This window comes from Panthera leo, chromosome B4 (assembly GCF_018350215.1).
Source record: "Panthera leo isolate Ple1 chromosome B4, P.leo_Ple1_pat1.1, whole genome shotgun sequence".
NCBI lineage: Eukaryota > Metazoa > Chordata > Mammalia > Carnivora > Felidae > Panthera > Panthera leo.
In genome coordinates this window covers 49,108,881-49,135,396 of record NC_056685.1, presented here as the reverse complement: position 1 = coordinate 49,135,396, position 26,516 = coordinate 49,108,881, and the positions used below count along the sequence as shown (strand labels likewise).

Here is a 26,516-nt window from a genome sequence, read left to right as displayed (position 1 = left end):
GCTATTAAATGTCAAAATCCAAAGTGAATACATAGGTAACTCAAAAATGTAAAACCTCATGAAGACAAAAATTCAGCTGTTAAGTTTATTACCAAAAATAGGAAATGGGATTCACAATGATAACCTATAAGGTAAAATGGCATTTAAAAAACTGGGTTAGAGACAGTTCACAGTGTCAACTTATGTTGGAGATCCATTTACTTGTGTTTCTGTCATAAATATCACAAATTTACTCTTGATAAAGAAGATTTTCTGGGTTGACCTGGCCTAGTTTTTTTTTTTTTTTTATATCCTATACATGGAAACTAAAGAGCACAAAAATTTAAAATTTTTTAAGCATGAGGAGCTAAAAAGTGTTGTAATACGGAATGGGCAGATAAGACAGGTTTAATCAGGGCATTTTTCATCTCAAAACCTCCAACTGGTTAAAGAATAAAACTTTAGGATCCATTCGCCAGGATCTGCATCTAATCTAATATTCCACTGTTCTCTTCTGCTGTTCACTCTAAAGTATCACAGACTCTAGCTAACTCTTATGATGATGATGGTGCTGATGACAGTAATTACCAGTGGTAGTGGTAACAGAATAGGCCCCCCTTTCTGAGAACTCACCAAGTGCTTGGTTCCAGAGAACACTTTATACATCTACACTCATTCCATCTTCATGATAACTTAAAGATCAGTACTCTTTTATTTTTTTATTTTAGAGGGAGAGAGAGAGAGAGAGAGACCAGGGGGAGGGACAGAGGGGGAGAGAGAGAGAGAGAGACAGAGTGACAGAGAGACAGAGAGACAGAGAGGGAGAATCTTAAACAGGCTCCACGTTCAGCATGAAGCCTGATGCAGGGCTCGATCTCATAACCCTGAGATCATGACCTGAGCCCAAATCAAGAGTTGGATGTTCAAGTAACTGAGTCACCAGATACCCCTAAAGACAGGTTCTCTTATCATCTCCAATTACAAATGAAAAAAACAGAGGGTGCAGACATTGAGGCACTCATCTATGACAATTTGTAAGTGTCATGAATAGAATTTGACACAGCCTTTTCTAAGCCCAGGCCATACTCCTGTCCTCCCAACCAAGACTAGTTACTGTTTTGCAAAAACACCCTCTACCGTATCAACTTTGTACTCTCTATTCTTTCTCTCCCTCTCAAAATCTTATCTGGCCCAGTTCCCTCCAATATGAAGTGGCATTGGGGCACCTGGGTGGCTCAGTCAGTTGAGCTTCCGACTTTGGCTCAGGTTATGGTCTCACAGTTTGTGGGTTTGAGCCCCGCATCAGGCTCTGTGCTGACCACTTGCTCAGAGCCTGGAGCCTGCTTCAGATTCTGTGTCTCCTTCTTTCTCTGCCCCTCCCCCGCTCATGCTTTGTCTCACTCTGTTTCTCAAAAATAAATAAATGTAAAAATTAAAAAAAATTATAATATGAGTGGCATTAACACTGCTTTCTTTCTGTTTTTTGAATATAACATGATGACTGGAGCTATGGCAGCCATTTTTCAACCATGAGGGAAATGCCAAGAGAATAACAGGTATCAATCCTGACACTGATGATGAACTAACTAGACTTCTCATTATGTAAGAAAAATAATGCCTTATTTATTTAAGTCACTGTTGTCAAGTTCAGTGCTGTTTGCCGCCATCCAGAATCCTAACTGATGCAGCCTCTGGACTATTTAGTTTTGCTCTGTTGACCTAGAAATCCAATGGTACACTATATCTGTTAATTTCCCAGAGGCATCACTCTCCACAACCATGACACAAAGTATCACATCCCCATACACTCTGCTTTGCAGGGCTGAGACTCTTTGTACTGCTTTGCAGTACTATATACTGCCAGCTATGCTCATCCAAGCCTCTAACTTCCCACTCCATCTACACTGGTTAATCAGACAGAAGTCAGAATCCAGTGGAATAAAATGTGGAAGGAAAAATAGCAAGTAAAAGGGGATTCAAGAGGGGCACGTGGGTGTCTTGGTCAGTTAAGCATCTGACTTTGGCTCAGATCATGATCTTGTCATTTGTGAGTTTGAGCCCCACGTCAGCCTCTGGGCTGACAGCTCAGAGCCTGGAGCCTGCTTCGGATTCTGTGTCTCCCTCTCTCTCCGCCCTTCCCCTGCTTGCACTCTGTCTCTCTCTCTCTCCCTCGTTCTTTGCCCCTCTCCCCCTTTTGCGCTCTCTTAAAAATAAATAAACACTAAACAAATTTTTTTAATTATAAAAAAGGGGGGATTCAAGAAAGCTGTTAGGAATTACTAGGAAAAGCCGAAAGTGAAAAGCCACAGAACAGCAGAGATTTCTTAGAGAAGCAACCATCCGAGAGACTAGTGCATGAAGCATCTATATACACCAATCTGTGTGAACAAGTTATTGAAGAAACAGGAAGGAACTGTTTTACCAACAGAAAATATAAGAAGCTCTACCAGTAGTAGAAAATGGAGGAAGAAACTAAGGCACAAGTCTTTCTTTTTTTTTTTAAGCTAAGCGAAGAAGCTACAAGGCCAGAATAAGTTGAGATATTTCTACACATGTCTGCCCCTCACTCCTCGGCCCAGTCCCTCACTTTGAGGGCCATGACTATCTCATTCATCATCGTGATATTGACCACGTGAGCTAGCACAGTGGTCATAGTATGAACTTAATAATTACACAATCCAAATGAATTCCGTATTAGTCAAGCTTTAGTGAAACATAATGTCCACGTTGAACACAAATGAACTCTTCAATGATTCCACAGCTGCCTACTTGTATAAACAAGCGGGTTTTTACTTAATTAATTCCTTTAATCAACACTTACATAGCACATACCAGGTGCTGGCCATTGCCCTAAGAGCTTTAAAAATAACCTGACAAATCTTTAAAAATAAAGCAGTTATCTGATGCTTCAGGATCCAAATGAGGCTATCTTGCTGAGAAAGTCTTAGAGTAACATAGGGAGAAAACCATATTTTTAAGGCTCAAGTACTCAAGAAGGAATCTTGAGAAATCCTTGATGGCAGCACGGGCTTATGCTTCCTGACTCTGGGACTCTTTCCTCGACCTATTCTGTCCCAACTCAAGTATTTGTGGCTGGCTGCTGTGTGCTCAGCAATAACTAATAAGCTTCCCTGACTGGAAATGGCTCCATTTTGAGAGAGGCAGACATATGTGCTAAGTAGCATGTACAAAGCGCTAGAGAGGGGAAGGAGAGTTAGGAAATACCATCAAGGGGCAATGACAGAATGGAGTTCCCAGGAGGGTATGATGGAAAGATGTGAGTGGCTGAGGAGAAACCTCAGAGGAACAGTGATTGGAGAGAGCAATTTAGTTCCAGGACATTCTAAACTAGGGCTCCTCACTAATTGGTAAAATTTGGGTTTTGATTACCCGATTTTAGTCCTAGATTCAGTCAGTTCAACTGAGCAAATTTATATTAAATTTCTTCTACTCTCCTTTTCTAAGTTATTTAGTCAAAATATTAACACAAAATATTTTGATTGGCAACACTGCTCTCAGCCCAGGGAGAAAATTTTCTCTTTTCTTGGAAGAGTTTCTGATTTTGGTTAGACAAATGACCTGACTTCTCTTCACTGGGAGGGAGGGGAGGACAGGGTGAGGAAGGGTTTGTAACCTATGGTTTCAATTCAATGAATTTTCTTTAATCAAATATTTTCACAAAGTCCATATCTAGTTCTCTTCACCTGTCAACTAGTTTTGTGCAAGTAATGTTACACAGTTACTAAATGTATTACTTCTTTCACATAGATTTAAATTTTAACAGGCTTAAACTAAGGACTAAGCATCTAATCATGGAATTTCATACATTAGCCCCAGGAACAGGAAGGGGGCAATTTTGCAGAGACTGCAAGGGAGGTGTTCTGTACTTGGACCCTTACAATGGCATGCCTATGCTTCTACAGCTACGTGTTAACTGTAATACTGTCTGCTTAAAAATTTATATTTCTAGGGGTGCCTGGGTGGCTCAGTCGGTTAAGCATCCGACTTCGGCTCAGGTCATGATCTCGCGGTCCGTGGGTTCAAGCCCCGCGTCGGGCTCTGTGCTGATAGCTCAGAGCCTGGAGCCTGTTTCAGATTCTGTGTCTCCCTCTTTCTCTGACCCTCCCCTGTTCATGCTCTCTCTCTGTCTCAAAAATAAATAAATAAATGTTAAAAAAAATTAAAAAAAAAATTTATATTTCTACAGACCATAATCTTCTATGTCTACAGGACTTGACAGAACCTAATGAGTATTCTTTGGTTCAAAATTAATAATGATACATGAGGAAAACTTTGCCATATTTTCAAATGTTTGATGTGATGGACTTAAACAAAAATACACAATTTTCCTTTTTGTAAACATACAGGGTCTTTTCTAAACACATGTGTGCTATGAATGTCTTGCTGGGATATCTATTACATGGTATCCCCAAAGCTGTGTGGCCATGAGACCCTTTTGTAAGAAAGGTTTTCATTGGCACACTGTGCCAAGGAACACAATTTGAAATCACTGTTTTAGCTGAAAAACTGTCCCCAAATACACAACCTTTCTTTATTCATCTGGTTAGGGGCAACCTGGTCTTTAGAATAACCTTTCAATTCTGGCTGTACTTTTCCAGTATTCCAAATCATCCAAGGCCATGTATTGTTGAGTTCATTACACTGGCTACCTAATGAAAATGTGTTATGAAGCAGACTGCATGAAAAGGAAGAACACAATCTTTTAACTTCTAAAACTCCTTATTTTAGCAAAATTTTATTTGAACTTTATAGGACATGAAATCAAATCCTCATTGCTGTTTCTTCTTTAGTCTAGTTATTTACAGACCAAGTCTTAAAATAGGTTCATTTCAAATTGTCAAATTATCAAAAGGTTTCTAACCCCTTGCACTAAGATGCACACATACAGAGATGATCTTTATAAATCTTGATTTTGAAAGCTCCCACGGTATCTCCATCTTAATTTATAGTAGGATTTCCCTTAGTTCTTAAAAAACATTTTTCATTAACATAATCCCGGTTAATTTTTGAAAAAAAGACTGTAACAAAGAACTGAAGTCCCACTAAGTCATTTGTTGCCGTTATACAGAGAATACATCTGCAAATGCCCTCATTCTTAAGAGGGGACACACAATTGCAACAACATGGATGGAACTAGAGAGTACAATGCAAGGTAAAATCAGTCAGAGAAAGACAAATATCACAATTTCACTCATATGTGGAATTTAAGAAACAAAACAGATGAACATAGGGGAAGGGAAGGAGAAGTAAAATAAAAACAGAGAGGGAGGCAAACCATAAGAGACTCTTAAATACAGAGAACAAACTGAGGGTTGCTGGAGGGATGTTGGGTGAGGGGATGGGCTAAATGGGCAAAGGGCATTAAGGAAGGCATTTGTTGTGATGAGCACTGGGTGTTATATGTAAGTGATAAATCACTAAATTCTACCCCTGAAATCATTATTACACTATGTCACTAACTTGGATTTATATAAATAAAAAAAGAGGGCATTGTATGAAGAGGGCATACAATTTAACAAATTACAGCGATTACTAATAAAAATTTAGGAAGACGGCCAGTTCTCTTCCTATGTCAGAGAATACAGCCTCCCCTTTCCTCACTAGCTTCATTTTTTTCCCCAATTGATTAACAAAAATTGAGAATTGTGGCATTTAAAAGCTATTTTTTATTAAAGATTCCATGAGGCATGAGACTTCTAGATTTACACATTAAAGAAAAGAAACACGGTTTCGTAAGGGAACAAGGTTGTCAGCAGTTAAAGCTCTTTTAGTTTAGTGTTGCCTTATGTAACGTCTCTGGGGGAATTATGTGTGCTTTTAATTTTTTCTCTGTATTTATATTTTGAATACTTGGTTTTAGATTCAGATTTAAATGATCTACATATATGAAACTGCTAGTTGACTACAGCAATAAACCAGTTATATTTTTCTACCTTCAATTATTAAATTGAACGGTTTAATACCCAAGTCTCCAACCTAGAAGTGGACTGCATTCCAAAAGTTTATAAATTCATGGCTGCCTGGAAATCAAAATGTACTTCTCCAGATAAACAATATTTCACCTGATAGTAAGTCCCAGGCCAGCACCCCAAAGCATGTTTTACCTTTACTGAACCTGAGTTCTACTAACCTTCCTAAGCATTATGCATAGCAATTCCCCTAAGAAAAGAGAGGAAGGGCCAGCCTACATCTGACCGTCCATCTCTACAACCCAACACCTCTATCATCTGCCAGGTTGGGGATGAATCACTCTGACCTTCAAATTATCAATGGGGTAATTTGGACAAGCAATCTCTAGATGATGAGGCAGAGAAGGGCGGTATCCAGGTTTGTGGGGGAGTGGGTGGTGAGGGCAGCTCTGAGGAGCAGAGGCATTTCCAAGTTCTCTGGCAACATTCTTGCTAGTCCCTGGTCATGAAGAAGAGCCACATTTATGTCAAGGTTATTAACACTAGGTACCACCTAGTATTTCTTTCTACATCCATAATTCCTCTAGCAAATAACCTAGTATTTCTTTCTTTTTTCTAAAATTTTTTAATGTTTTTATTTATTTTTGAGAAAGAGAGACAGAGCATGAGAGGGCGAGGGGCAGAGAGAGAGGGAGACACAGAATCCGAAGCAGGCTCCAGGCTCTGAGCTGTCAGCACAGAGCCTGACGTGGGGCTCAAACTCACAAACTGCGAGATCGTGACCTGAGCCGAAGTCAGACACTTAACCAACTGAGCCACCCAGGTGCCCCCCTAGTATTTCCTTCTACATCTATAATTTCTCTAGCAAACAGTTTAGAGTTTATAACCTTGTTGTTTAATGTGCCCCGTAATCAACCTAACTTTATTTAATTGGAGCTATTTGAGGCACTAAGGAAAGGGATGTTTAGTTCAAAAAGCCCACACTGGGATCTCCTTTCTAAGCTCCCAGAACACCCAAACTCTCAAGAACTTTGCTGCCAAATGCTTCCCTCTCCAATATCCCAGCTGTGGTTGTCTCTGGGGAGGAGGCAGGGTGGTCACCCTCAGTGTTCTCTCAACTCATTATATCGCCCTCTTAGGAAATTCTTCCTCCAATACCATTTACTCTTTTCTTGGCCTTCCTAGTTGCATTCCCCACTTACTACTCTACTAACACAGGGACTACCATGTGATAGACACAAACTCAGGCAGATCCTCTGGAAATTGATGAGGTCCAGGGATCCCATACATGTCTAGATTACTCAGCCATGGCACACCTTTAATAGCAACAAATACATCACACAAGACCAACACCACAAGACTATGGCTTTACAAGCACCTGTCTCCCTCTCTTTGTTTCTTAGCATGAATCTCTTTCCCATCTCTATGGGAGTCCCTCTTCTCTCGGAGCAAATTGTCTTGAATTAAAACCCTGAACTTTTCCAGTCTACCCCTGAAGGAACAACTAAAGAAAACAGTTAATGGAAAGGGATGGGTATAAGTGAAAATTATATTCAACTATAGGAAGTACCTAATCACCTCTTGGGAATCTGGTTAAAAAGCAAGGTGGGAAAAAATATAGCATCAGCCAGGCCTGGGTGTGTGCTTATGGATAGGAGATGAAAATGAGAAACGTACTTCAAAAATAATTTCAGCAGAAGAATATATTTAATAACTACTCAATTTAGAGAATACCATCTATAATGAAAATGTCTCAGCTGTTTCAAGGATTTTTTATTTTAAATTTTTGAAAGGCATTATAGTAATGAATACTATAACATGCAAACACCAAGAAAGGTCGAAGAAAATCTGCTTTTTAATTGCCTCAATGATCTAATCGATACTCCTAGGCAGAAACCTCAACGTCTGTGAATGCAACTATAGGTAACACTACAAACTCTGAGGTAATTTATATGCTTTTGCTTTTTATTAAAAAATAAACAGGAAAATTTTAATTATTCACTAGAATGTTAATATCAAACCAGTGTGATAGCAGCTAACATTCTACAAACAGCCTTTTGCAGGCTTTGTGTGACATGGGTGATCTAAATTCTTTCCAATTTCATTGACTATTCAGCGCCTCTTCTGCTGTCCCTGCCCAATTTAGCAGCTTTGTAGCATCGGAAACTGACTTTCGACGCCCCAGTTGATGATAAATTTTTTACAAAATGCATCCTATAACATTCATTCTTAGGCCACTAGCAAAGCAAAGCATCACCCCGATAATTCAAGTAAAAGCATGGATTTCCTTTTCCTCCTCTCCATTTTGCTTTATATGCGTTGTCTTGTTCATGTGTTCTAAATAGAAAAATAGACTCTCTCTCTCTCTCTCTCTTTCACCACCATAATAACCTTAATCAGATTTCCTTAAGAACACTATTTTTTTTCCTTGTTACAAGAACAAAAAAGTAGACGAAAAGTGGTGAGACTCTAGCACATTCTGTAGTAAGCCAGCCACGGAATGAACAGGTGGAGGTCTTCTAAGGGGCAGCAGAGACTTGGTTCCTGGGCTGGAAGGGAGCCTTGCTCGTCTTGAACTCCCTACCCCGGGGAAATGGCACCATTATGAGTTATTGCAGTGAGGGTGCAGAACGACACCATTAAGAGTTGTTTTGTTCTATCCCTCCCCTGCTCAGCACAGAAGCACTCGCAAAACACTACTCATTCTGCCCCGAGTGTCTCTCCCCAGCCGTCTACCCCTCTTCATGCTCACTGCACTATCTCAATTCAGTGCCACGTGATGATCAACTAGACGGTTATAACAGCTTCCTAACGGGTTCCCTGTCTCCAGCCTAAACACAGGGCCCAAAGGCCATGTTCCTAAAATGAAAATCTGAGTACTGCTCCACTACTACAAAGTGTCTGGAGTAAGAGTGTCTTACTGATCTTTATCCCTGGTCACAGGGATGTGTCACCTGACACATAGGGGACTTCAATAAAGCCTTCAATAAAGTAAGAGTGTCTTACTGATCTTTATCCCTGGTCACAGGGATGTGTCACCTGACACATAGGGGACTTCAATAAAGCCTACCGAATGAATAATTGGATGGATAAATTACTCAACCATTCATTTCTCAGGCTAGAAACTTTCCAAGGGTCAAACTTACCCTACTTGCAAACAGAAAACCCCAACTCTTTAGCATGACATTAAGCCCTGAGCAACTCACCAACTGTATCCTCTCCTATCCTGCCACTTCTCCATTAACTCTTCATCCCAACCATACTAGCTTTCTCACCACGACATGCCTTGCACATGTCTGTGTATAAAAAAGCATGTGCTGTCTGCCTGAAGTGCCTTTCCTCTACATCTATCTGCCCTTGGCAACACCTACACAATGTCACTTGCTTTGCAAACCCTTCTATGACTCTCCAGAGGTTAGCTCAGCTTGTGCAGTGCTTGGCCGAAGTGTTCCTATGGCTCCCAACCTGTTCCCAATGAGGCAATCATAAACCCTACCTTTCACTCCCTCATCAGACTAAAAGATACTGTCAGTGTTTTGAAGGGATGGGGTTATATCTAATTTTTCTCTCCCCTTTCTCTCTTATCATTCTCCCATGTGCAGAACAGCATCTGATAAACATTACTGTGCTCACCAAATACTTATCTCCAGGATAGGCCAATTCAAGAGAAAGAAATGTCCCCAGGCACCAAGACGGCAGAAAACCTTAGCCCTTCTCTTCTTGACTAGCCTCCGTCCCTCTCCCCTGCTTGCTCAGTCCTCCCTGCAGACCTCACCATCCCTCAGCCCTTGGTCTCCTTCCACTCTCTGGCACAGCTTAGAATTGGGGAGTCCCCAGTCAAATCCTACACCTAATACATTAAAGGTGGAAGGAGGAGAAGCCATGTGACTACTATCGAGGTGGTGAAAGGAATAAAAATGTTCTTGGAGTCTTAATTAAAAGCATAAATTCAGGGGCGCCTGAGTGGCTCGGTCAGTTAAGCATCCAACTCTTGATCTAAGCTCAAGTCATGATCTCACGGTTCAGGACCCGCACTGGGCTCTGCGCTGGCAGTGCAGAGCCTGCTTGGGATTCTCTCTCCCTCTCTCTCTCTCTCAAAATAAATAAATAAACTTTAAAAAAATATATAAATTCATGTCCTTCCACAACCACTGTTTCATGTTTTAGTTAGGACCTATAGAACTATTGATACAGGGCTGACCACTTATAATCTTGTTTCTATGGGAGTGCAGGCATAGGGTTCCAAACAAGCAATCTGCAAAGTAGCCAGCTGCTAGGACAATAGATTTAATTGTGGGCTCTCTATGCTCAAGGATATTCCCACTCTAGAATTTGAATTTCTCTCTCTAAATAATTTCTAAACTACCAGGGCGAGTAGAAAGAACTCGTCTTAACATCGGGGAACCCCGATTTCAGATAGAGGTTCTCATTCCTGCCTAGACAGTAGGAACACTCAAGGAAGTTTTAGAAAGTACTAATTCTTTTGGCTCCATTCAATACCAACTAAAATCAGGATCTCTGGTGGTAGGATCTTTTAAATGGTTTATTTAAAAAGCCCTTCAGGAAATCCTAACATACAGACTGGGTTGAGAACCTCCTTCAGGACTATTTTGCCTTTAGGATATTTGTCCCTGGATAAATTCCTTGTGAATTTGACCTTTCTGGGTCTCGGTTTTCTCACCTGTAAAATGAAAGCTTTGAAGTTAATGAAGCTTCTTTATACTTTATAATCCTTTCCAGTTTTCAAAGCACTTACAACTCTTATGAGTTAACTTTTAAATGTTTAGTTGCTCTATTCCTCTCAGCTTATCTGACAATGTACAAATCAAGGAAAAACAGAGATGAATTTGTAAAGACCTTTCTGTGACTTAGACAAAAGGAGTTGCAAGCAAAATTCCAGTTTTACAAGTGCGTTTCCCACATACTTAACCGGAGAGGACACAACTTATATATACAATTACTGAATTTTATGGATTGTTTCGAGCCATTATGTTAAATTTTTTAAAACAGAAGGGAGAAAAGTTCCATACTATAATATTTCACTGCCTCAGATACATAGCTACATCATTCTAAACAATGACTTTTTTTTGTATATGCTTCCATTAAAGTCATGACTGCAGAATAAGCTGATGATTTCAAGAACGCCCCCTCACTCCTTAAGTCTTTTTACTGAATAGCTTGCTGAGCAATTTAACACACAGGGTCCCTAATTTCTTCATTCTAGTGATGGCAATATAACCTTTGTCTTGCTTCAACTGATTTTTCTCTCAGCCAGCACATCTTCCCAAGTTTAAAAAGAATATTTTTCCCATTTATTTGGCTTATAAAGTAAACCTAGAAACCTGCAAATACTTTTTAAAAAGCAAATAGAGAAATATTCACCCATGCAGAAGAAAACAGAACGCAGGAGAATCGCTTGCTCCATTTTATAATATTATGGTACATTGTGTAGTCTTGTGTCAGTATTTATTATCAGTCATTTAGTTTATGATAGAGAATAACTTTTGATTACTGATGCTTGTAGTATTACTCACTCTGTCTTGGACTGTTTGAAGATCTGTATTTTTATTACAAAGTCCAATAAAAATAAAGTGAAAAACCCATAGGTCCCAAAACTGATTCCTGGCTTGTGCTGTATGTCACTCCTTTCCAATCTAAAAAGTATTTCCTTCTACTGTTAGTCTCTGTCTCTTGCTCATAAGCAAATTTATCTCCTAATGCCTCATTCTTTATTTTAGCCATTAATCTCCCATTGAGAACCTTACCAAATGCTTTTTGCAGATAAAAATATTTAATATCTACTAGATTTCCCCTATCCACAAAACCATCCAACATTGCTTAGAGGGAAAAATCAATCTTTTGTACCTGAATTTAAGTTTGCTGGTTTGACTCAAAAGTATTTTTTTTCTAACTTCTTCAGGTCTTTACAGGAAATAACAGAATCAGAATCACAGCACAAGAACCCTATTTCTCTTTGTGATGGGTCGAGTCTTGTCCCCTAAAAGAATATGATGAAATTCCAACCTCTGGTACTTTAGAAAGTGACCTATTTGGAAATAGGGTCATTGCAGACATAATTCATTAAGTAAAGATCAGGTCTTGTTGAGCAAGGTGGGGCCTTTAAATGAGTGGTGTCCTTATAAAAAAGGAAGAGACACAGACAGAAATACACATGGCCATGTGATGATGGAGGCGGAGAATGGAGCGATGCATCTCAAGGATTGCCAGCAAACACCAGAAGCTACAAGAGGCAAGCAAGGATTCTACCCAGCAGATTACAAAGGGAGCATGGCCCTGCAGATACCCTGATTTCAGACTTCTACCCTCCAGAATCATGATAACAAATTTCTGTTTTTTAAGCCACCCAGTTTGAAGTGGAAACCCAGGAAACCAATACACTCCTCTTTCATTTTTGCATTTGGGGCCCTGTCTATACTGGATTGTAATCTACACTGAAATTTCTCACACACATGTAACAGTTGTGTGTGTGTGTGTGTGTGTGTGTGTGTGTGTGTGTGTGTGTACACAATATGTTTTTCTCTTCTGCACAGGATCATACTGAACTCTGAAACAGCAAGCATCTCTAATCATCACTGAGCATCACATATGTTAACAGTAGTTTCATCACAATGCCATCCAGCCTCTGTGCTTTGAACATCTCCTACCTCCTGATGTGGCCCCTCCAAGTTCTGGAAAATCTGGGCGTTACAAAACTCTGCCTTACACCAGGTCAAAATCCATCCTTCCATAACTTCTAAAAGTTGGCCCCAATCCTCCTATCTTGGGATAATCGAGAACAATTATCCTTTTCCATCCTTTTTGTATGGACATATATAAGTATTTGAATACAGTATCACAACCCAGTAATTGCATCTTCCTAAATAAGATGCCCACTTTCCTTTCAATCACTCTTCACGGGATGTTTTCAATGCCCCTCATCCTATGCTAGGACATCCCCCCACCTATGCTCCAATACCACTGCCATTATCCCATACCCTTTAATGTCACGCCCTCCGCTCCCTCATTCCCAGACTATCCCCAGCTTTGGCATCTCTCCTCCTTCTTCATCGGGTGGATAAGAGAAAGGTCCACTTTCTCAGCCACTCCCTAGCTGTCCTCTCGACACCCAGGTAGGGGAATCTGAAAATAACCAAGAACTTTAGTGCAGAACTCGAGTAGAAGTCATTAAATCACGACTCTATTAATGTTCCCAGGGCATCATCATGGGACCATCAGCAGAGCAGGTAAACACGAAAAAACTGCAAACTGCCTGAGGGGAGGGTGTTCTTGGCACCCTTCCTTTCCACTCCAACAAGGATTTACTGTGGGCCTATGGGGCATGGGTTCCTGGGCTTTCTTTCATTTCTTTTAGGTTTATTTCATGTCCACCACCCCCTATAATTTTTCGCCAAATACTGTGCCTCTCTATTGTCCTTACTTCCTCTCTGTTGTCCTTTGCTTGTCAATAAAAAAGTGTAGCTCAGCATATAAATCTCATTCAGGGACTCTAGACATACCTCTTGCCCCCAAAGATTAAACATGGCTTATACATAGTATCTTACATACAGAACAATTGCAGGGTTGAGAACGGGATTGTGCAGTAACACCTGGAATCTAGAGTCAAGAGTCCAGAATTCTGCCACTTCCTCAATGTGTGGCCTTGGTCTAGTCACTTAACTCCTGGGCTTTAGGTTTTCAGTCACTGAAAGATGATAAGGTACCTTCCCTAGTTCCCTCTTAAGACAATTGTGAAAAGAATCTGTAAACTAGTGAGGTGCCTGGGTGGCTCAGTCGGTTGAGCATTCAACTTTGGCTCCGGTCATGATCTCACAGTTCATGAGTTAAAGCCCTGCATCAGGCTCACTGCTGTCAGCACAAAGCCTGCTTTGGATCCTCTGTGCCCCCCCTCTCTCTGTCCCTCCCATGCTTGTTCTCTCTCTCAAAAATAAATACACATTAAAAAAAAAAAGAATCTGTAAACTAGTAACTTCACATGATTTATTAATCTTTAAATCATTTGCTCCTTCAATAAAATGTGTATCAAGTACCTACCTGGTGCAATATGCTGAGAGACCCATTCAAGGATTCCAATTGCCCAGCATTTAAGAGTTTGCTAATAGATCAGTCACTACCTGACACAGATATTAAAGAATAAATAACAAAGGTGAATGTGGTAGGGAGTAGACAAATGAGTAACAGAATCTCAGAGACATGAGCCAAATAGCTACAGGCCTCTATGTCATGTACCAGAATTTCACCAAGACACGAAAAAAAAGCCCCTTAATGTTTGTTTTAATGCAAAATATAGATTTATTTAAACACTGAGTTTTTATACATGTTGCTTACAAACATCTATTGATGCCCCCATGCCTGACAGCTGAACCTATTAACAAGCACTTCTGAGGCACTTACTATGCACTAGCTTCTGTGCCCAGGAATTTTCTCTGGGTAAGCTAGGTCTGGAGAAGGCAGTTATAGGATTTTGGAATAAGGTGCGCTACATTTTTAAAAATCTCACACAGTAAAATTTTACACAGACTACTATACAGCACATAAAAAACTAAGCTTACAGGATTTTTCTTTTTTTCCCTAGAAGCCCAGCCATGAAGAGGCAAAGAAATACTTCATGGTTAAATGTATTCTTCATTTCTTTAAAACAATACATGTATACCAAAATGGACCATCAGAAGTTCCCGAGCTTCTGGGAGGTCAGAAAACATGGCAGTTTCTCCCTCCTGCTGAGCTCTCTACTTTGCACTCAACAAAGTGCAAAGGGGATGCATGAATACTGAAGGTGGGTGGGTGGGTGGGTGGGTAGATTTGAGGGGGTAACCTTTCTGAAAGCTTTGCTCTAGGGGAGCTGCATTTAAATTTGCTCCCTGGGGGCACCTGGGTGGCTCCGTCAGTTAAGTGGCTGACAGTGTGGAGCCTACTTGGGATTCTCCTTCTCCCTTTTTCTCGGCCCCTCCCCCACTCTCTGCCTCCCTCTCTCTCCCTCCCCCCCCCCCTCCGCCCCCATCTGACCTTGGCTCAGGTCATGATCTCTGGGCTCCTGGGTTCCAGCCCCACACTGGGCTCTGTGCTGACAGCTCAGAGCCTGGACCCTGATTTGGATTCTGTGTCTTCCTCTCTCTCTGCCCCTCCCCTGCTCAAGCTCTGTCTCTCTCTCAAAAAAAAAAAAAAAGAAAAGAAAACATTAAAAAATTTATTAAAAAATAATAAAAAATGAAATGAAATGAAATGAAATGAAATTTTAAAAATATATGCTCCCTGAATGAGATGGCAAGTTAATTGGTTTTAACCCTATAAGTGGTTTAATATTCAGGGCTACTTTAAGGAACTGTAAATCAATTTATATTTTAAATCCATGAACTCTTAACCAAATACACGTTTATATTCTTATGCCTTCCCCAGTGACTAACTTTCAATTGTAGCATACCTTTCATAAATTAAATGTTTTTCCTGTGAAAGGCAAGATCTTATTTAAAAAAAAAAAAACCCAAACAAGAAAACCAGGCTGGATCACCACAGGAGTCTAGATGTGCCATCTGGATCGATACTCCTTGAGTATACAGAGATTTGCAGCCCAAGATGAAGGACTCAGTGTGACTTGTGACAGTCTTTAGAAAGCTCAATCCACACTGCCCTTTACTCTATTTGATTCTTATGTAAATTTTTAAAAACGGTTTTTAAAAAGTTTTATATGTTACTTTGCTACTAATCACAGCATTTTTTTAGGGCTTTGGTTTCCTTCAGTCATAACAAGTTTCCCACTGTCTATTTTCTCCCCTTCATTTTATTTTTTTAATGGCTTCCCTTCTATTTTCTTTTATTTCTCTGCTTCACCTTATTGTTTCTGATTTACTCTGATCTTATTGGGTTGAATTTCAAATATCCCCTCCCTTGGTTCCTACTTTTTTCGTTTTTGATTTCCTATACATTACAAAATTCCAGCCAAGTTCAAAACTCATTTTGCATTCCTTCACGGTCTGCTTTTTCTCGAGCCCCATATTTTTGTGTTAGTACTCTTCCCACAGATCTTCATCAGCAATTCAAACCTGATGACATTATGATTGCATCTTTAGTGCTTTTCTACTCCAACCTTATTTATCATGCCTGCATTATTTCCAAAGATAAGGTCTAGAATAACTTCAGAGCGGGGCTTGTTAGCTGTTGCATGTGTGTGAACAGTCCACCGCTACTGAAAGATAAAGCCACTTTTCTACACTCTGGCATTATTCTTAATGTGTACGTTTTCAGGGCTGAAATCCCTTAGCAGTAGATTGACCTGCTTTAGACTTCTCTTTTCTACAAGCATGTTTCCCTTTCTATCTTACTTCCTATCACTTGTTCTTGGATTGTTTGATGAAAAACTATGGCTCTCGTTTCTCTTTCCTGATTATATTCCCTTCAAATTGTTTACTCCTACCTCTCCTCCTCCTTTATTTGTATCTCTCTCACCACATTTCCAGTAATGTCAAAGGAAGATCCATTTTCTTTGACCAAAAAGCCAAGGCAGGAAGTTTTTTTTAGTCCTTTCTTGGCCCTCGAGCTGCCTTAGAATCCTCACAAACCTTTTATAGGTCATACCACTGCTTAGATCATCTGAACAATACTCAAATACATAATCTCTTTGTCAAAGGTATAAATTATCTATCTTTTTGTTCAATTAAAACAAGATTTTGAGCTCAAAATAACATGTCCAAACTCTACAAGGTCGTGGCACGTGTAGAAAGAGGAGCCTAAATTTTCAATTTCTATTTTGCATGTTTTTCCTTTTCCTTCTTTCTTTTTTTTTTTTTTTTTTAATGTTTATTTATTTATCTTTGAGAGAGAGAGAGCAAGCCTGGGAGGGGCAGAGACACAGAGACACACACACACACAGAGTCCGAAGCAGGCTCCAGGCTCTAAGCGGTCAGCACAGAGCCCAATGTAGGGCTCGAACCCAGGAGCTGTGAGATCATGACCTGAGCCGAAGTCAGACAGACGCTTAACTGACTGAGCCACCCAGGTGCCCCTACTTTTCTTTACCTCTATCTTTCTTTCCCATCCATTCATTCGTGTATTTCAAAAATTTTTTTAGGCTCTCCTAGATGCCTGGAATGGTAGTAATCACAGAGGAATATAAATAAGTACGATACAGCCCCTGGCTCAGAGGGGTTCATAGTTTTGCAAAAAACTCAACAGGTGAAACAAGTGATGATGATACTGTGTGACAAATGCTACTAGTATTTACAACTGTCCTAGGAGCACAATGGTATGAACAATTAAGTAATTCTGCCCCTAGAGGATCATGGAGAGATTTGACAAAGTATGGAAATTTTATTTAAATCTTTAAAAACACCTAAGGGAAGGAGAGAAAGCTGTAACAGACAGAGGAAATGATGTAACCAAGACAGAAGTATCTGGAATGTTTCCAAATATCAATAATGACCACACAGCATCAGCACAAAAAATCCTTTTTAACTGATGTTTTCATTTTTCCATGGAAAAGTACCTACCTCATAGAATTGGTGTGAAGGTTAAATGTAAATATACATAAAGCACTTAAAATAGTACCTGTTACACAGTAAATGTTCAAGAAATGTTATCATCTATTATTGTTGTTGTATTGTAGATTATATTACATATATTTCATCTCTTTGAAAGGTTTTCTTTCTTTTTCCCCTGGTTCCTGGTTTGGTTCTGGATCATTGTGGCTGCTGAGGAATCGATCCCTAGTTAAATGGCATTTTATTACGAATCACATCTGAGAGCTAAGGTGGCTGCTATAGTTTCCAGAGTAAAAGAAGTAGGAAATATGACAAATAGCCATAACTGAGAAATGTAGCATAAAAAAATTAACTGGACCACATCTAATGGTGATTCTCAACTAATCAGATTTTCACACCTTTCTTTTTTAAGACAGAGCCAAAGTTGACAAAACAAGTTCCTATCTAACAGTCACTGAACAATCCTACAAACATATTAATAAGCTTTAAGATCAGTACAGAATGGAATCCAGCTCAATACATTATATCTCCTACAGCTATGCCAAATGGTTCTGAAAAAGGGGTAGTCTGAAGAATGCCTTGTGATAGTCTAGGGGGAAAAAAATGCCATTATATTTCCTTCCTGACTGAGGTAGTATGGCATAAGAAGGTACGCTGGTATTTTTTAATAACCTGCAAAGTACTTACTTTATAATGCAGCCATACACACTACTTAATTTGAATTAATAATCAGATTAATTTATTCACTTAAGGTTATAAACTGTGCAAATAAAGAACAGGAGTCCGGGTCTTCTAACTCCCATGACCCATGGTGCCTTCCTCTAAAACATTTAAAAGACTCCTAAGCAAAATTAAACTAAAAGTAGGCTACTAAGCATTTAGTTGACCAAAAATGTGAACACTTTGGTTAACTAACTTTTTATTTACAATGATATGTGATACCAGACTTACACAGTTACATATCTGTAGCCTAGTCTCCAGAGAATTCTGCAATAATCTAAATGGCTATCCATATTACAAGATAATTATTATGAATGTAAATGATAAAATACCTTTCCTTTTGAGATTTCCATGCTAAATTAACGAGAAAACAAAAGCCATGAAGAATTACAAACACGACAGAATAGATGTTACCAGATTTTGGAATAAAATATAAAAGGCAACTATTTTCAGGCACTGGAAAACTGGCAGTTCAAGATATAAACCCTGAGATAATCCAGACATACAAATTAGCTGATAAAGACTTGTAATCAACTGTTAAAAAAATATTCACAAGGACTTATAGGAAAACATGACCCCAATGAGTCAAAAAATGTTGAACATCAGCAGAGAAATGAAAATCCTAAAAAAGAATTAAATGGGATTTATAAAACTAAAAATGTACAATAGCATAAATTTCACTGGATGGGCTTAAAAGCAAATTTGAGATACAAAATAAAGGTCAATGAACTTGAAGTTCCATGTAAATTAGCCAATCAAAAGTACAGAGGGAGGAAAAAAGATTAAAATTAAAATTAAAATTAACAGGACCTCAATAACCTGTGGGATAAAATCTAACACTCATGTACTTAGAGTCCTAGAAAGGAAAGAGACAAAATGGGTAGAAAATATATTTGAAAAATAATTATAAAATGTCCAAAAACGGGTGGAAAACATCAACCTACAAATCCAAGAAGCTCAGCAAACTAAAAACATGATAAATACAAAGAAGACCACATTTAGGCACATCATGGTCAAATCAGTGAAAAACAGATTAAGAGAAAATATTGATTGACCGTAGCCAGAGTAAGATGAAACATTACAGGAAAACAAGAAAAAATGGACTTCCAAGAAATGGAACGACGTGTTTAAAGCACTGAAATAAAAGTAAAACTGTAACCTAGAACTCTATATTCAGCAAATGATCCTTGAAACTTGAGTGTGAAATGAAGACATTTTCAGCTGAACAAAACCTAAGAGAATTAGTCACTGGCCGACTTACAGGAAGGAATAAAGACAGAAATGATATATGTGTGAGAAAATATAAAAGATTGGTTTGGTTAGTTTTCTTTTGATTTAATTAAAAGCAAAGGACTGTTAAAACAAAAATTGCATCATTTTAAGGAGGCATTTATAAATAGGTGGATGAAGAAGAACACCAAAATAATTCAAAGGACTAATGAGGGTGTAAATGGGACTGTTATTAAGGTTCTTACATGAAGTATAAAGTAGAATATCAATTTTAAGTAAACTGTCATTAAGGGATGCATATTTGTAAGTGCTAGAGCAACTACTTGAAAAGTACAAAAAGGCTGTAGGTAAAAAGCCAATAGAAAAAAATAAGATGAAATGCTATCAAATATTTCATGAACCCAAAAGGTAGCAGGAAAAAAAATGGATCAGAACAAATAGGAAACTAATTGCAAGATGACAGACTTAAATCCTGTCATGTCAAAAATTATGTGAAGTGAAAATGAGTAAAACACTCGAATTAAAAAGCAAAGATTCTCAAAATGGATTAAAAAAAAAGACTGCCTATAAAAGAGAGTTTAAATATATAAATATATATAAGACAGGACTAGTAGCAGGGACATACTAGTAGCAGGGACATAAGAGGGACATACCTTAATAAATGCACTAATTCAAAACCTAAACATAACAATCTTAAAAGTGTATATGCTTAATAACAAAGCTTCAAAATACATTTAGAAAAAACTGACAAAACTAAAGAGATAAGTAGACAAATCCACAATCATATTTAGAGACTTTAACACCCTTATCTTGGTAATAAATAGAACAAGTAGACCAAAACAAAATAAAACAAAACCAGACCTGAAAAATACAATCAACCAACTTGACCAACTCGATATTTACAGAACACTACCACTAATACCTGCAATATTATATATAATATATAATGTCATGTATATGACATTATTTTCAAGTGCACTTGAAGCATATGCTTAACTACACCATAAAATGGCCTATAAATTTCTTTAATTTCAAAAGACAAAAGATTCTTTCAGATTCTCTCAGAGCATAACATAATTTTAAGTTATAAGTCAATAACAGTAAGATATCTAGAAAAGCATAGAATACTTGGAGGTTAAACATTCTGTTGATTTCTCTCTTTATGTCCGTTAATATTTGCTTAATGTATTTAGGTGCTCCACTGTAAACATTTATTCTAGATAACACTCCAATAACATTCTAAATAACAAGAGAAATCACAAGGGAAATTAGAATTATTTTTAACTGAATGACAATGAAAAAAAAAACAAAGCAAAAAGGTGGCTCTTTGAAAGATTAATAAAATTGGCAGACCCCCAGCAAGACTCTTTTCTATCAAAGAAAGAAAGAAAGAAAGAAAGAAAGAAAGAAAGAAAGAAAGAAAGAAAGAAAGAAAAGGAAAAGAACAACAGGAAAGAAAACAAAATTGACAACACCAGCAGTAAAAAATGAGGTATAACTACAGACCCTATAGACATAGGGATATTATACACTTGATGTCAATAAATTTGGCAACTCACTTTATTTATACAATGGAATACCCCTAAGCAAACTCCTTACACACAGAACAACATAGATAGATCTCACAGCTATTATCTTGGGGATGGAGGGATAAAAAGCACAAAAGAGTGTATACTGTAGAACTATATGATGTTCTTAAACTGGCAAAGCCAATCTATGATGATAAAATCAGAGCACTGATAGCAGCTGGGACAGAAGGTAAAAAGGCTGGAATCTGAAAGCAAAGGGGCACAAAGAATATTTCTGAGATGATGGAAAATACAGATTGTAAAAAGTCATCATATCATACACTTAAGAACTCAACGTGCATAAATTTACCTCAATGAAGTTGATTTTTAAGGAAAAAATAAATAAAAAATACCAAAGAAGTAGAGCTGTAACTGATATAAATGTAAATTTAGTCCAAAATTTTTAATAATTCTTCAAAACATACTTTCTATCATATACCTTCTTAAGACAAGAGGAACCATAAACTATGGGCCAGGAAGTATGCTGGATGTTTTCACTTGCTATTACCTTGCAAAGGTCCTAAATGGTACCTTGAGAGACAGCAGTGTTACAGCTGATAAAGCAGTAACCCTGGAGCCAGAAGACCTGGGTTCAAATAATGACTATATGTTATCTGTTAGACAGATATATGACCTAAAATATGTATAATATGTGACCTAAAACAAGTTACTTTTTAAGTTTCTTCATTACCACAGGGTTGATGTGAAGATGAGGGAATATTATTTTAAAGTATCTGGTAAAGCACAACACAAATACAAGTCTTATTACCAACAGTAAGTGCTCAACAGACACCGATTAAAAGAAGAAATGAAAGAGATAAATAACAATGTGGGCAGGGATATAAGCAGACAGGAAAAGACAGGTGAGAGCATGTTCCTACTCACACTTTTTTCTGTGGATGGGTAGGGTGGAGAGTAGAAGAGGAGCTTTCAGACATGTTCCCATCGTGAGCAGCACTGAGTAGGGTAGGGTTGGAATGAATGAATGAATACACTTTTGTTGTGACCTGGATCACAGCATTCTAGGCTAGCAATCCATTGTCTTGGCAGGGAGCATGAGTCACTGACCAGGACTCCAAGGGGCTTCATCCAGGATCATAAGGGTTGCAGTGACTCATCTCTTATTGTGGACCTCTGAAATGCCAGTATAACAGATAAAGTGTTCCAATCCTCCTTATCCTTAGATTTTCATTTTGCTCTAAATGAGACAACCAGAGCAGACGTCATACAAAAAGACTGGCAATGAGCAGAGCAACAGCTTCACGAACACCTAGCTGGCTGATTTTCAGTAGAGTTCCAAGGAACAATGCTAGGTCTGACAGTACTCAAAAAGTACCCGAGTATAAAAATCTAGAGGGTGACTACAAAAGAGGCCCAGATTGAAAACCTGAGAAGTCACGTATCTTCACCCAAACATGGAGCCACTGGTAAGGCACTTAGAAATTCAATACTGTACTCAATTAGGATATGTCATCTGACTGAGGTTTCAACGGAATGCTATGGGGGCAAACAGAGGAGGTAATGAACCAAGTAGTAGGGGAGGAAGCAGTATTAGGGGAAACACTCTTGAAAAAAAGTGACACCTCTGCTGAATCCAAAGATGTTAAGGAATTACTTGGGCAAAAGGCATTCCGGGCAGGAGGCACAGCACGTATAAAGACTTGAAAGGTCTGGATGGTGCCATCTGCAGGGCACAAGGAATTGCATACAGCTGGAGAATATGTTATGAAGGGAAAATGAGGAGACTATAGAGGCACAGGCAGGGTCTTAAGAAGGACCTTTTCTTAAAAGCAGCCTGAAGGAATTTATATTTTACCTTGAAGATGAAGGGAAGCCACTGAAGGATTTTTTTTTTCAAGTGAGCAGGCCAGGTGCCCCTGGTGGTGACCCTGGCCCTCAGAAAGTGATGTGAGAGTGGAGGGGGGCAGTGTAGAACACAGTGTCTAGTGAAGGCCTGGTGTGTGTGTTGTTTCTCATTTGTATAAGTGAACTACATTTCCTTCACATCTTGCTGAAGAGAAGGCTGCTCCCTCCATCACCTCTTCTCCTCATATACCCTACACCTTCACATTGTCTTATGTTGTAAAAGAATCATTTGGTGGCAAGATTACATTAAACCCACTGGATTCTCAGGTGCCCTGCTGGCAAATATTAGCTCAAGTCTACAGGTGCACAAGTATCTTTCTTTGTCTCCGATAGGGTTCGGAGACAGCGTAAGCCACGGAAGGATTTTAAGCAGGCAATACCAAAATTGAATTAACATCTTTAAGAGATCATTCTGGCAACAGTGTGGAACACAGATTGGAAGGGGACAAACACGGAGACAAGGGCAAGTATTTAGGAGACTGGAGTGATCCATGTGGGGGATGGCAATGGCTGAAGACAGCAGAACTCAGGATGGAGTGAAGATGTATTAGACATGGTGAAGAGGCAGAGTTCTCAAGACTTGTCCACTGGTTTACGTGAAGATGAGGAAAAGAAGGAATCAAGCTGGACTCCCAGGATTCAAGCTTGGATGTACGAATGGACAGGCCTGCTGTTCACGGAGATGAAGAATAAGTTCAACCTGCGCTTGAAAGTATAAAAAGCAACGATACTGCACTATTTAAAAAGAAAAATTAACGCAAACAAAAGCACATCTCTGGGAAAAATCAAACACTTAAATTCACAGAGAGGAATAAGTCAGAGTTAAAGAAATTCCTGTCTAACATATGTTGATGAATGAATAATCAAAGAATAACAAGAAGGCAATTCACTAACAAGAGAGCCATCTACTGCCTTCCAAGGATAGTGCAGAGATGAAATGCCACAAAAAAATGTGGAAGAAAGCCAAGTTTGTGACCACTTCACACTGTACATGTATTCACAAAATATCTGACCCTTCCCACAAAAATTTCCAAGCAGTTAGCACTTTTTAGCTAACAGCCAAATCTTTTCACTTACTTATTTCTCCTAAAAACATCAATTCAACATATATCATCCTTTGAATATAGAACACTTACCTGCCATCATTGCTATCATACTGGCTTTATAGACATTAGTAAGAGATCCAAGTTCTCCTGTTGCTAAGATGGTTTTGAGATGAGCCTCCCCACAGGTCTTGCGAAACTGACGAATCTCATCATACAGGGCTGGGGAAGGAAATAATTGAGGCAGTTACAAAGCAGGCAAGTGATAACATAACTTGGCAGCCATTTGGAGCTGGTAGAACCCATCTCAGATTTAGGAAACATAAAACATTTGTCACTTTCTAAAAATCACCCCAATTTATTATCGCCTAGAGCATTCTGTTGCCATTCACATCCTGTTACAAGAAATGCTTAGTTTGCTACCATGAAACTTTCTAAGCCCCTGCCCTAGGTCCAGAACCATGCCGCTTTTTAAATTATCATTATAATGACATGCAAATTACAAATAATTTCTACCTCTCCCATATGTTGGTTACTTACAAGAAAAAAAGACATTTATCCACCATACATATGGGGGTGTACCCCTCTGCAAACTGAGGAAACCTCAGGTCCTTATTAATTCTTCCATTCACACATAATAAGTTCTCCTGTTAGAATATAAAGCAGGCCTTTTCTGAGAGCTCTGCTAATGACAATGAAGACATAACAGCTTTCCCCACTCGCTGCCAGGCCATGTATCTATATATCTGACTAAAAAGCACTGAGCCTAGCCAGGTATGCTGGATGTATGTGCACAGAGCCAGTTGTAGAGGGGCTCCCAGGTGCAGCCTTGAATCCATTAACCCCTGACCCCAGTACCAAATCTGGCTTTTGAGGGATCCACTTGATACCCTGAAAGCAGATTTTTGAAAAATATACATGTAAAAAAAAAAAAAACAACTATCCTCATAACAAAAAGAAAATCAAGGGGGAGAACATTTCATATTCAAAAAGAATTGACAGAATTTTAGTAAACAAAATCAGTATAATGAGTATTAAATTTTTGAAAAATTATTTAACATCATCTTCTGTCATGACAGCAGTGGGTTTTGGCTCTTATCCTGTATCACGTTGGCTGCATTCATTCCTTGAACTTGGGCTATTACTACACGATCAGGACCACCAGCACTTTTTTTGTTCCTTTGCGTGTGTGTGTTTCATAGGAAGTAGTTCTACGAGCGCATGGACTACACTGAGCAGGAAAGAAAAATTCGTACTAAGGTTAGGGTTAGGGGAAGTGGTTTTTAATGTGGAGATGAGACTTCCGTAATTCACTGGTTTACTAAAGTGCATGTAAAACACTAAAAATTGGTCACAAGTCACCAAACTCAGTCAAAATCGTGCAAGTTATAACACAATGAAGAAAACTTGCCTTCCCGATCCTAGAAAATCTGAACTGAACTTGAAGCTCCAAGTGAAAAGTGAACACAAATAAAAGCAAAAATTCCACTACAGGATGCTTGGTAAATGTTAGAGTTTGTCCCCGTCAAAAGATGGCACCCACAGAAGGTTTTTCAAGAAAGGGCTAAATACTTTCACAAATCCCTAATAATCAGTGGTTTTGAGCATTAGAGACGATCTGAGATGCCACACCGCCTACCTCACCCTGCCCATCCTACCCAAATTGTGAGAAATCATCTCACCCACACATCCCATATGACAACATGTGTGAGAATGGCATAGACAACAACGACTACGTGGCAATAACAATTTATATTCTTTTAACTCAGGGAATGAATCTTGGATGGAATGACATTTCCCGAGTTACTGAATCTGAAAACAGGAAGTTGTTCTCTAAGAATTACTGACAAGGAAATCTCTTGATCTAAAAATTCAAGAATGGTACCCCAGAGTTAACTTGCGATTTAATTAATGACTTTTCTTCCACAGTGCAGCGTTGCCATCAAAAGCAGGCTGGCGAGTCAGACAAATGTGGATTTAAAACCCAACTGCATCTCTTCTTGCGTGACCTTGGGCAAGTAATTCTCAGCCTCAGTTCCATCCTTGAAGTGTCAATAATAATACTTACATTATAGAGTTATTATGAGGATTAAAAGGGAAGATATATACAAAGTACTCTGCACATTGTCTGGCTGATTGCAAGCACTCAAAAAGTGTAACCATTATTCTTAAGCTCAGAAACCTAGTGAAATGAGTTTTAATTAAGTGTTGTGTGATAAAAGCCAAATCTTATTCATGGCCTGACCCAACTCCTTGTACTGCACCAAAATCTTGTTATATGGATTAGTGCTTAAAATCAGTGAGTCATCAGATAAGGCTTGAAATGTTTTATTACAACATTTGTTAAAGTAAAGTTTGATCTGTACAACAAAATTCTTAAAACATTGATCCCAATCATATTTAAGAACAAAACTATCAGCCTTTTTCTAAAGAGTATTACCTTTTGATATCCAGTCCATTTCTTTACCTACAGTTAAAGTTAATCAGAAAAAAAAAAAAAAAAAAACCATGTACTTTACGACTCAATTATCAGCCACCTGGAAGTTATTATGCCCTGTAATCCATGATCCAAACAGAATGAACCCAAAATAGTCATCAGCACATAACTGGATTTAAACAAATAAGTAACCAGTGCCTTCTCATTCTTTAACCACCAACTCCTCAAATCATTTAACTGACCTATCTCAC

General features: G+C 38.7%; 1 protein-coding gene across 1 annotated transcript in view; it reads right to left on the bottom strand.

Annotated features, from left to right (window-relative positions):
- DERA (deoxyribose-phosphate aldolase) overlaps nucleotides 1–26,516 on the bottom strand; it is a 117,756-nt gene that overhangs the window by 22,756 nt on the left and 68,484 nt on the right. The window contains exon 6 of the mRNA XM_042945907.1: nucleotides 23,922–24,050. Within this exon, the coding sequence (XP_042801841.1) occupies nucleotides 23,922–24,050 (129 nt within the window). The remainder of the gene's footprint in view (nucleotides 1–23,921; nucleotides 24,051–26,516) is intronic.